Source organism: Microtus ochrogaster, linkage group LG8 (assembly GCF_000317375.1).
Source record: "Microtus ochrogaster isolate Prairie Vole_2 linkage group LG8, MicOch1.0, whole genome shotgun sequence".
Taxonomy (NCBI): Eukaryota; Metazoa; Chordata; class Mammalia; order Rodentia; family Cricetidae; genus Microtus; species Microtus ochrogaster.
This window is the reverse complement of record NC_022033.1, coordinates 671,789-684,596: the sequence shown is the minus strand read 5'-3', so window position 1 is coordinate 684,596 and position 12,808 is coordinate 671,789. Positions and strand designations below refer to the sequence as shown.

The 12,808-nt window shown below is 49.5% G+C and overlaps 1 protein-coding gene across 1 annotated transcript; it reads right to left on the bottom strand.

Annotated features, from left to right (window-relative positions):
- Nucleotides 1-2,624: 2,624 nt before the first annotated feature.
- Ptk6 (protein tyrosine kinase 6) lies at nucleotides 2,625-11,545 on the bottom strand. The gene is given in 9 exon segments (XM_005362707.2): nucleotides 2,625-2,812; nucleotides 3,169-3,322; nucleotides 3,791-3,972; nucleotides 6,784-6,945; nucleotides 7,404-7,473; nucleotides 7,476-7,565; nucleotides 7,971-8,134; nucleotides 8,563-8,684; nucleotides 11,316-11,545. Coding segments are annotated over 9 exon segments (1,362 nt in total).
- Between the last annotated feature and the right edge of the window lie 1,263 nt (nucleotides 11,546-12,808).

The following is a 12,808-nucleotide window of genomic DNA, read 5'->3' as shown; positions in this document are numbered from 1 at the left end:
TTAATCCCAGCGCTCGGTGAGTTCAAGGCAAGCCCGGTCTACAAGAGCTAGTTCCAGGACAGGCTCCAAAACAACATAGAAACCCTGTCTCAAAACAAAAAAAAAAAAAAAAAAAAAAAAAAAAAAAAAAAAAAACAAAAAAAAAAAAACGAGTTCCAGGACAGCTAGGGCTGCACTGAGAAATCTTGTTTCAAAAAAATGGGTTGGAGGGTGGGAGTGATCCATCATCTTTTTCTCGTTGTTTCTCCTTTTCATAATCTGGAACACTCAATGATTCTCTTCCTCTCTAAGTGACAGCCTTACCACAAATGGAGTTCTTCTCATCTGCTTTGCACACAGGAGGTTTTCCTCGTCATTTCTAGTGGTTCTAATTACATTATTATCATTCCTAACTCTTAGGTCCCCCAGTTCTAGTGCAAACTCGGATGTAGGCACCCATGAACTATGGCTGCCAGCATTGCTACTGGAGGAAACCTTTGCAGCTTGTCCTTCAGACTGCACAGTGTCTCAGATTTACTACAGACCCAAACACACCCAGATCCTGCATCCTGTGTAAAACCGGAGGCCACAAGCAGATCAGCTTAAGTTTATATTTCCTTAGGAATTACCCCAAAGCTGAATAACAAAAATTTCTCAAGCCTGAACAAGCTGAAGGTTGTAAAATGACTTTTATTGTTGAAAGTTTAAATAAACTTTTACCCAGCTTACATTCCTATCCACTCAACAGTTATGGTCATGAAGGTCTCACAAGGTATCAGCACAAAGTTGCTCTTGGTGACTAATCGAGCAAATATCACCAACACCACAGAGGCAAAGACCACCCTGTCATGTCCTTCCTCTGTACAGTGCTCTGGCTTCCATTTCTGGCTTCAGCATTTTAAATACCCAGTAGAATTAACAAACTTGTTTAAACCCTGGGGGTGGCGGGCAGCCTATCTAGTTCAATGATTTTTAACCTGTGGGTCGTGACCCCCTTATCAAACCTTTGCCTCCAAAAATGTTTACATTACGACTCATAACAGAAGCAAGGTTGCAGTTATGAACTAGCAACAAAAATAATTTTATGGTTGGGGGTCACCATGACATGAGTAACTGTACTAAAGGGTCACAGCGTTAGGAAGGATGAGAGCCACTAACTAGTCTATATCACAGTCAGTGCTGACACACCTGAGAACATTACCATATCAGTGCTGACACAGCTAAGAACATACATACTCAGTGCTGACACACCCGAGAACATACCTGTTTTTATTTTACCAACACTTTTTTTTTCCTGAGACAGGGTTTCTCTGTGTAGCTTTGGAGCTTCTGGAACTCGCTTTGTAGGCCATGCTGTCCTCAAACTCACAGAGATCCGCCTGCCTCTGCCTCCCAAATGCTGGGATTAAGGGCATGGGACACCACCGCTGGCCTTTACCAATACTCTTAAAGGTTATTCTAAATCATTATGTTTAAGAACATCTGACCTTGTTTCTGTATTTCTGAGAGGACTTAGGAATGTTTAATGAACATTCATCTCTAGACCAGTCTAAACAGGGTTTTGTTTTGTTTTTTATTTTGATGTTTTTGTTGTTTTTATGGAGTTTTGTTTTGTTTTGAGACAGGGTCTCTCTGTGTAGCTCTGGCTGTCTTGGAACTCATTTTGTAGACCAGGCTAGCCTCTAACTCAGAGAGATCCGCCTACCTCTGCCTCCCAAGTGCTGGGATTAAAGGTGTGCGCCATCGTCCAGCTGAGGACTGTATTTTTAAAAGACAGCTTGACTTTACAGGAAGTAGTACAGTGTCATCTCTTGGATTCAGAGAGGACATTTCCTCAAGGGAGGCTGGGGCATGTTCACCCGACTTGAGAGGTCAGCCTGGAAACAGCTGGTAGGTTTGTGCTGAGAGGGTTATACCCACTTGCAGTAAGGCACCCTCTGGTGGATGCTTTTGGGGTACTCTCACCCCCTGAGAACTGGGGCTCCAATGTCCAAGCATAAGGAGCTGACACAGAGCAGATAGTCCGGCTAGGCTTCAGAACACTGGAGACAGGAAAGCAGCTCTGAGCCAGAGCCATCTGGGAAGAGTCAGGTCCAAACAGAAAGGGGAGAATGGAGGATGGGGCAGAGCATGGGGTCAGTGTTTTCTACAAAGGGTGTTGTGTCTCATGAGCTCAGGACAGAAGCAGCTGTCTCTGAAGGGAAAGGACCTGAAGCTCCAAAACTTGCTCTGTGACACAAGAGTCTGAGGAATTAAGGTGCCAAGGGGTGGGGAGTGTGTGGAGAGCTGAGCAGAGGAGTGGCCAAGGACAGGTACGCTCTGGAAGGGATATGCTGCCAAGAACTCCACAGGCCTGTTGCCGAGACCCTTCTTGGCTTCCCTGTCATATGAAGTCTTCACAGGAGAAGGGAGGAAGCCGGGATGGCCTCTGGGATTTCGTGAACTGTCTCCCGGAAGAGGATAGATTGGAACGGAGTATGGCTCCCTCTTCACTCTTTCCTTTACAGCATGGAGTATCTGAGGTATGCTTGGTATGTTTGCTATTCCTTCCTCTCGGCAAGCTGAAGGATGGTGCGCAGCTTTGGTGGGGGTCCGGGATAATCATGAAGCCCCTCTTCCATGGGTCCTGGCCACGTCCAAGGAGCTCAGACCAGGTTCTCATACCAGCTGGTGTCGGAGAGCTTCTCACACAGGGCTTTGAAGCAAGGTCTCTGTTTGGGGTCTGGGCTCCAGCAGCTGAGCATCAGCTTGTGCATGGTGGGTGGGCAATCCTGGGGGCATGGCATGCGGTAGCCGGCATTCACCCTCAGGAAGGCCTCATGATTGGACATGCCTGTGGCCCATGGGAGGAGAGAAATGAGAGCTAAGAAGCTAGTGTCCACCCTCCGATCCCTGAAAGCTACACCCAGCTGCCTTTGGCCCCTCCCTGAATGCTGTCTCCAACAAGAATGACCACCGCCAAGCTCGGAACATTTTCTAGCACACTGTGGCTGTTGCCTTCCCTGAGGACAATGTCTCCAGGAAGTGATCTCAGCAGCAGCTCCTGGATGCTCAAAGAATAGAACAGGGGTGGAGCTCTGGTTGAGGCTCTGGAAAGTACCTCCTATCATATCTGTCAGCCATTCAAGACCTGCCCCCCCACTCCACCTCACTGCCTGTCCACATTTGGGGGCATTTTGGGGATAATACCTGGATAGGGCACCAGCCCCTTGCTGAAAATTTCATAGAGGAGAATCCCAAAAGACCAGACATCAGATTTGCTGGAGTAATGCCCTTGGGAGAGTGCCTCAGGTGCTGTCCATCTGTAGGGGACGTTGGGGTTGTGGGAAAGGTAGATGTCCTCCTGTAATAAGATGGCTTGTCGTGGGGCCCTGACCCTAGAGGGAGCTACCGCTTTTACCCTTCCTGTGTAGCGTGGACAGGCATGGATGCCAAGGTCCTAGTGGGCAGGTGTAAACATGCTGCCTTATCATCTGACCCACCGACACCACCCCACAGCTACCAGAGGTAACCGCCACCAAAGCAGACAGAATCATGGCTCGGCCCTTTGTATCAAAAGTGCCACTTCACGACAAGGGAAGAGCTGCAATGTGTGGGAATAGGGAAAGCTCAGCGCATATGGCTGTTTCCAAGGTACCCAGAGCTGGGCCAGTGTGGCATGAACAAGGCTGTGACTGTATGAATGAAGCCATTCCCTTGCCTGTTAACACCACCCTATCGAGAACTCATCTTTCCCATGGCTGGGTTCGGCTCAAGGCTTGGAAAATAAATCCCCATTCCTGCTTCTGGCTTCTACCTCCGAGGGTCCTACCTTGACAAGCCTGGCCAGCCCGAAGTCCCCCACTTTGCAGATATTGTTCCCTGTAACAAGAACATTCCTAGCAGCCAGGTCACGGTGGATGTAATTCTGAGATTCCAGGTAGCACATGCCCTCGGCAACCTGTGATGCAAAGTCCAGCAGTTCTGAAATAGGCAGGCCTTTCTCACCGGAATCTGCAGGATGATAAGAGGGCCAAAGTCAGTTGGCCAGAGCTCAGTTCTCATTTGCTGCGGCTGTGAAGGCTCCAGCAGAGGGCAGCTGGGCTGGCTTAATTGGAACATGAACAGCCCTAGACCTTCTGCAGTTATGTAGCTAGAGACGAAGAGCACACACATGCTCTGTTCCACATCCTTTCTGGGAATTATAAAGCAATCTAAGAGCAAAGATGTTGCTGCAAGATAGTCTTGGTGTATGGTAGCCACTGGACTTTCTAGAGGTTGCACATCCAACAAGTGTTATGCCTACAAGGGGTATGTATTCTGTCTCTGAAAGACTACTTCTTGCAGAAACCGCTTATGAAACATGTAGACTACACTTTGCTCTTCCAGATGCTAGCGATATGTTAATATATTATGTCCCAGATACGATTGCCCTACACGTAATACACATGCCCCAAGCACGATTGCCCTACGCCGCCCCATTCCCTTTCACTGATGTGTGAAGCTGGGCGGCATCTTTGCACCGCATCTCAGCTGATGGAGACAGTCTGGTTTTGTGTTGAAGAAAGCGGACGGGGTGTCCTCTTGTGGGTGAGAGGAGTTGTGTGAGGGTGTGTCTGTGCCGTGTGTGAGCGTCTATATTTGTGTGTGTCGGTGTTTTACATGTGTTTATGTATCTGTGTGTATAATTGTGACAGGACAGCAAGTCTCAGGAAGAGAGAGGGGCTGGTGGGCAGAGGCAGGTCACCAGCAGGCTACACAGAGCCTATAGCAGTGACCTCAGTTAACAGTGGGTATAGAGATTATGGACGGGTGTGCTTTTCTGTACTTATCGGCACCTTTTCAAACTTTATGATCGGCCATTGGTAGATTCGTCATAGTTTAAGTCATTTGCTTTTTTCTTCTTTGTCATGTATGTATACATGTATGTAGACATGTGTGTGGCAGTCAGGGGACAATCTTGGATGGTAGTCTTCACGACTGACAATTACGAGGAGAGTTTTTGTTGTTTGGTGAGGAGCCAGAGAAAACAAGGATTCTCCCATTTCCTCCCATCTCACGGTTGGAGCCTTGGGATAACAGGCTGCTTCCATGCTTAGCTTTACAATAGTCTGGAGATTGAAAATGCAGGTCCTCATGCTTCCATAGCAAATATTGTACCCACCCACAGAGCCATCTCCCCAGCCATTTGGGTTTTTGTTTTGTTTTGTTAATTTGTGTGTATGAGGGGATGTAGTGTGTGTGGTGTGGTGCAAGTACTTGTTACTATGGGTATGTGCACATGTATACATGTGTATGCCTTTTCTTGATCTCCATCTTTAGATTTTTTGTTGTTGGTGGTGGTGGTGGTGAGCAGGGATTCAAGACAGGGTTTCTCTGTGTAGCTCTGGCTGTCCTGGAACTTGCTCTGTAGACCAGGCTGGCCTTGAACTCAGAGTTCAACCTGTCTCTGAGTGCTGGGATTAAAGGCCTGTGCCGCTATGCTCGCCTTCCCTCTTTAGTTTTTTTTTTTTAATATTTATTTATTTATTATGTATACAATATTCTTTCTGCATGTATGCCTGAAGGCCAGAAGAGGGCACCAGACCTCATTACAGATGGTTGTGAGCCACCATGTGGTTGCTGGGAATTGAACTCAGGACCTTTGGAAGAGCACACAAAGCTCTTAACCGCTGAGCCATCTCTCCAGCCCCCCCTCTTTAGTTTTTAAATATATTTTATGTATCTGAGTATTTTGCCTGCATGTAAGTCTGTGTACTGCACGCATGGCTGGTGCCTCCAGAGGCCAGAAGAGGGTGTCAGATCCCTTGAACTAGAATCATGGATTGTTGTGAGCCAGCATGTGGGTACTGGAAACTAAACTCTGGTCCTTTGTAAGAAAAATAAGTGCCCTAACCTGTTGAGCCACCTCTCCAGTTGTTAGGAGCCAATTTTCTCCTAAAATCATTGCAGGAACCATCACCCTAAGGGAGTCTGCAGAGAACCTCACACCCCTAATTATGTTAGGAATCGTTCTATTGACAGAGCCTACCCCACACCCAAATTGGCTGTTAATGGAGAGCTGTTAGCGGAACCCACTTCACATTCCAAACTACCTAGGGAACTAGGTGTGGCAACTCTTGACTCCTTGGCCTACAGTGACCTGACCGAAGATAACCTCCTGCCTACGTGACCAACACGGACCACGTGACCAACGTGAACTACGTGGCAAGAGCTCAGACCCCTGTGCCCACCCCCCAACCTCATACCCTATATAAGTTGTACCCCATCTCTAATAAACGGAGGCTCTGACAAATGTAGCATGGCCTTCTTCTTCTCTCCTAGCCCATTTATCTTACAGATAGTGCCTCTCCGGGACCCTGGAATAACTGAACGGCCAGACGGGTTACTGACCCTAGACTGGTGACCCGTCAAGGCAATTACATCCAGTCCCAACCCAACCAACCACCCCCCCCCCAAAAAAAAAGAAAAGAAAAGAAAAGAAAAAGTATCTTTTTAAACCAGAAAGCAACAAGGTCATCTGGGAACTCCCAACTGTTTTGTGTGGGTCAGGCAGGGATGGGTGGGGTCTGCATATCTGTGTGTGTGTGTGTGTGTGTCTGTGTGTGTGTCTCTGTGTGTGTGTGTGTGTCTGTGTGTCTCTGTGTGTCTGTGTATGTGTGTGTGTGTCTGTGTGTGTCTCTGTGTGTGTGTCTGTGTGTGTGTCTCTGTGTGTGTGTCTGTGTGTGTGTGTGTCTGTGTGTGTGTGTCTGTGTGTGTGTGTGTGTGTCCTGCTGCCTCCAGCACTTTCGTCTCAGGGAAAGGAGGATGGAGCTTGCCACTTACCCCGCAATAACTGCAGCAGATTCCCCTTGGGCATGAGCTCCGTGATGATGTAGACCGGATCCCCTGCAGATGCCACAGCATACAGTGCCAGGATGTGCTTGTGCCGCAGCTTCTTCATGGCTTGGATCTCAGACTGGAAGGTGTGCTGGTGTAGAAGGTTGTCTGAGAGACACCAGTCTCGGTGAATACAGCCCTTGACCTGTGCCCCAAGGAGGAGCTAGGGCCTCCTGAAACAGCTCAGGAAATACGGGCAGCCTAGGAAGACAACGGCTAAAGCCCCCACCACCAAGGCCTCGGTGCCCCAAGCCTGATGTATCATCTTGCCCTCCTATGCCCCACCTGGCCACAACTGCCAAAGTCAACACTTCCCAGGTGGATGTTTCAAGGTCTTGGTTGACCTGATGTTTGAGGTACTGGGTATAAACCTGAGGGCGAGGCTGGGATTCTGGGTGAAACTCAAACTTCCGGTGACTTGTTCCAATAAAAATGGGTACAGGTGGAAGAAATGACTCCCACCATGATGCAGATGCCCAGTCAGGATTTTGGGATGCCCTCAGTGTGGTGAGACTAGACATGCCCACTGGCAGGGCTAAGAGGGAAGTAGCATGTGACCCGCTTACCTCTAGAGATCACCTTCACGGCCACACGGATCTGGTCCTTCCAGAGCCCTTCGAAGACCTCCCCACCTCCCCAAAGTAGCCGGCCCCCAGCTTCTTACAGAGTGTGAACTCCTCCCTTGGCCTCTCCCAGTCATCCCAGTGGGGCAAGGGCTCAGATTTTTGCTGGAGAAACAGAAAGGGTGATGGTGGTGGTAGGAGTGATAGCTGGGTCACTCAGTTTATCTTCTGTCTTCAGGAAGGGTTTGCTCTGAACCCCACGATAGGAGCCCTGTTTATCTTTAAATTTAGAGATACATCCAGAGTAGTAATATCTAAGTGTCTTGCGTAAAAATGCAGCTGTCTTCATCCACCAAGGTTGATAAGCTCCCTCAGGCAATTGGTCACTGACCCTTGTCGTCAGGCTTACCAGGGGTCAGGACTTGGCAGGAGCACAACTGAGTTCTGGTAATAAGTGTAATAAGAGTGACAGTCAAGAGGAATGCCATCTTCGGAGCCCCTCCTGCCCCCACATTGTACTTCACTTGTCTGACCCCAAGCAACTGTGTCACAGAGGAGCCAATGGCCTACCTTACAGCAGGGCATGGTCAGTTTCAGGCCGTGGGACAGGCTCTGGGTCTTGTGGTAGTCCACAAGCTCAGACAGGCCGGGGAAGGATACCGCCTCATTCAGGTGCAGCCAGCCCACGTCATCCCTCCAGATCCTGTAATGTCGCACGGCCTGAGTGTCCCGTACTGGGGTGGGTGGCCGGCAGAAAGAGGCATAATCAGGCATCTTACCTTGGATGTCCCCCACTTTTCCTGCCCCTGATCCCACCCTGAACACTGCTTGCCCATGGCTACCTGGCCCTCCTGTCATAAGCCATGGCTGCTCTGTTTCCTGCACTCCTAGTGCAGGAAATTATTGGGCCGTGTGTTCAGTGGAACACCTGTAGAGCCTTGGCTGCCATGACACACACAGGACATGCCAGAAAGCACAGGGAAACAACCCAGCTTGAAGAGCCCCTGGCTTTCTGCCCCCAAAGACTGAAAATTGGAGAAGTCAGGGCTTCCAGTGGAAGAGAAAGATGTCCCCGTTTCACAACCAGAAGAAAGGCAGATGACCGTGTGTTTGGGAGAGCCTCAGAGCTATCATAAGTGAGGTGAGGTCTGAGAAGCAGTACCAGAAAGAACATAGTCTGCTCCTGGCTTCTTGCTGACTCTGACCAGGAAGGCTCCCTTTGAGTTGTCCTCAGCCTGCAGCCTGTCCATGGCCTCCAAGCGGGAGATGCAACCAAAGAACCACCTGCAGGGGAGAAAGTCAACCTCAGCCTCTTGATTCTCACCCCAGCCCCACACCCACCCAGTCTCTCAACTATCTAACCCTTGCCGTGTCCATCTGGATGGAGTCCTAGCTACCCCGGCTCCCAACTAAGCTGCCTCTCTCTCATGCTGCTCCCAACCCTGCAGAGGCCTTTGGGCCCATTGTGGACCCCGGAAATCCTAAATGGCTGGTTCTGGACACCAGGTCCTCATGGCCCAGAAGTAGAATAGGAAAGCACTGCCTATCATCCTGCTCTGGACAATGACCACCTGTGTATCAGTCCACCCCACCCCCAAAGGCTTACAGTTCCATCATGTGGATGTCTCTTAACAGTCGTGGGACCAGAACTGTTGATGGAAGCTGCTCATTCATTTCCTAGCTGCCCAGACTCAAAATACTCACACAGAAACTATATTAATTAAAACACTGCTTGACCAATCACTTAGGCGTATTGCCAGCTAGCACCTATATCTTAAATTAACCCATTTCTATTATTCTGTGTATTTCCACAAGGCTCGTGGTTTACCAGCAAGGTTTCAGGGTATCTGTCTCCTTCTGTAGCTACATGGCATCTCTCTGACTCCACCTACACACACACACACACACTCTCTCTCTCTCTCTCTCTCTATATATATATATATATACATATACATACATACCAGCCTGGCTATATTCTGTTGTAATAGGAGCAGCGGGCTGCTTTCCGCCACCCAGCTAGCTTTACCCGAAATAATTACATGGAAACTGTATTCTTTTAAACATTGTCTGGCCCATTAGTTCCAGCCTCTTATTGACCAGCTCTTACATATTGATCTAACCCATTTCTAATAATTTGTGTAGCCCGTGAGGTGGCTTACCAGGAAAGATCTTAACCTGCATCTCTCTGGAGTGGGAGAATCATGGCGACTGTCTGACTCAGCTTTTTTCTCCCAGCATTCTGTTCCGTTTACTCCACCCACCTAAGGGTTGGCCTATCAAATGGACCTAGGCAGTTTCTTTATTAATTAACCAATGAAAGCAACAGATTAGAAAAAATCACTCCCACATCAATATTCTGTTATGCCATTGGCTGAAAGCAGCTTCTTTATCAACCAATGACAATAAAACATATTCACAGCATACAGAGGGGAATCCCACAACACAGACCTACAGATCCCAGCCTTGGCCCAGAAGTAAGTGGAAAAGGGATCTTTCATACACATGTTCACATAATCACGCAGCCATTTGCACATGTGCACTTATGTGCACAGACACACACACACACACATCCATGCACTCACATTTGCATGTTTACACAAGTATGCACATATACTGTTAAGCACACCCTTATGTACTTGCATAGACACAGTGGCACATACTCTCCCATTCAAAAGGGTTTCTACATGCTAGCTTCCAACACAAGGGCTGGACATGCCTGAACTGAACTACAGGTGAAAGTCCATAGGTCATTGGAATTCCATAGGTCATCTCTGTCCATGGAGTCTCCAACTCCCTCAAGAGTGGTTGGAACATGGGCTCCATCCACAGGGAGCCCAACATTCAGCTCAAACTCTTGAAGTTCTCATCTCTCCCCGAGACCCCTCTGACCACTTGGCTGCCTCTGCTTTGCTCTTCTGACCTCCTCACCTGTGTTAGAGTCTCAGCACCTCGGGGCCTTTGCTCTTTCTTCTCTATACAGGATCCCTTCTTTCTCCTCCCCTTCCCTCACCACAGGACCTCACTACGTAGACCAGACTGCACTTGAATTTACAGATCTATCTGCCTTTATCCCCTGAATGCTAAAGGCATGTGCCACCACCTGACTCCTCTCGGTCTTTCATGTACACCCCCCATCTACCTTGTTCCCATCATGAGCCCGTCTCCGAAACTGTCATAGGTACTGTTTACCACTGGTTTTTGTCTCCTGTGTGCTCAGTCTTCCACTGAGCACAATAGGTGCTCAATGTGAGATGAGGAGTTAGGGAGGGGGGGCCTGAGGAGCAAAACGAGAGACCCCTCCTGCTGGACCCTTCCCAACCTTAGCCCAGAGCAATTGGGTGGCTGTGGGCACTGCCCACACTAGGCACTACTGTAGTTCCTTAGAGCCTCTAGGGGCTCAGGTATGTGGCCAGGAACAGTGGACTGGGGTTCTTGAGGAAACATGAAGATACATACCACCGTATTTGTATGTACCCCCATGTACCCAAACGTGATAGGTGATAGATAGGCGTGCCCTGGTAGCCTTCGGTTTCCTGTAACTAGGTCGCACATCTGGTTCTGACTGCTTGGAAAGTGAGCACTTCACACCTCCAACAGCTCTTGAATTCCCACACAGATCTTGTCCCTTACAGCCAGCATCCTAAAAATCCACACCGGGCCCTTCTGTCCTATCTGAGTCCTAGCAGAACAGTACTTATGGCTGGAAAAGTAGTCATGGGTGGGTCCAAAGGAGAGGCCCCATTCCCCAGTCAGTGCCACACAGAGGCACAGCCCCATTGGCAACCCTTGTACCAGGATGTTAAAGATCAGAGTATGACCAACTGAATGTCTAGCTAGGACCTTACACCCTCTGTCTTCCTCAGTCCATCCCAATTCCCACCTCTTCCCCTGGACCATCTCTCGAGGGTCACTCACGGCTCAGACTCCACAGTTTCCTTCTCAGCCAGGTAATCGTGGGGCACATAGCCCTCAGCCAAGGCCTTGCCTGCCGCATCCAGCAGGGTGGCCCACCACCACTGTTCCTCCTTCCTGGTGACATGCAGGAGGTCTCCTGCCTGAAAGCTCAGTTCATCATTTGTTCGCGCCTTGAAGTCCCAAAGGCCTATGTACTTAGGGCCCAGGTAGTCCTTGTCCCGAGACATCATGGCAGGCTCAATGGCAGAGCCAGCTGTGAGCTGCTTGTAGACACTTGCTGCTGGCAGGGACAGGCAGGATTTTCCCCAGCAAGCTAGTCACACCTACTTCCTTATGACGGTCAGAAGAGCAGCCTCTCCTAGTACCCATTGGAGATGGACTCTAGTGTCTCCACCCCAAAGGACCTTCTGCCCCTGTATGTCCTTTTGTCCTCAGGATCAATCCATGCCGGGTGTTCACACTCTTCTCCAGTGGAAGTCTGCCATCTAAAGAACCTCTTTACAAGGTCCAGTCGCAGTTACAAGGAATAGCCTACTAGACGGTGAGCATACAGCTATCAGCTGAGCCCTCAACCCCTGGGTGTGAGTCTTAGAGCCAAAGGATGGGGAGGGGAGCGGTGGAGGGAAATCTCAAGGATGGTGGGCAGGTTGCTAGAACACACAAGGAACAGAGTTGAGAGCCAGGAGCTGCCTTTTCTACAGAGAAACCCTCCCACACTGACGGGTGCCTCCTGCCAATGGAGCACACACTAACAGATACTGAGAGTCATGAAGGACTCGGCAGTCCTGACAGCCACCTCCCTGGATAGGTGTCCACCCACCAGACACTGGCAGGACTAGATCTAGGGATGGCATCAAGACAATCAGGTAGGACCTGCATTAGAAACAAGGGTGGGAGGGGCCTGGGTGAGACTTGTGGACCAAGAGAGGACATACCCCAGCCTGAGCTGCTACAAAACTCTGGCTCCTTTAAGTGAGAACACTCAGATGCCCCTGTATCCTGAAGAAGCTCCCCCAGGACAGCATGCTAGACCACATGCTGACAGCTGGAAACACAACAAGAGCCAAGGGATATGAAGGCACACACATATGTGTGGGTTATGGGATGGTTTAGAGGGCTTCCTGGTATCTTCTGACTTGTCTGTAGACCATAGACATCAGCTCAAGAAGCAGGCACCGTCCTGTCTTCCCAGATAAGTACACAAGAGGGCAGCCATAGAAGGTGAGGAATGACTAAGAAGTGCCCATACCACGGGGACCTCTGCAACCCCTCCTCCCTCTTTCCCAACCTTCCCTCCTGCTCTTTGCCTCTACTTACCCCCCACACCCCTCCCAGGCCCCTTTCAACTCACCTCCCATGTTTCCCCAATTTCTGGCAGCCCTGCTTGTGATTGTTCCAGTCTTCCTAACTGCCCCTTCTCCTCCCATTAAACCTTTAAAACTCCAAAGATTCCCCATCTCCAGAGGGACCCTAACCGCCTTTCTCACTCCGGC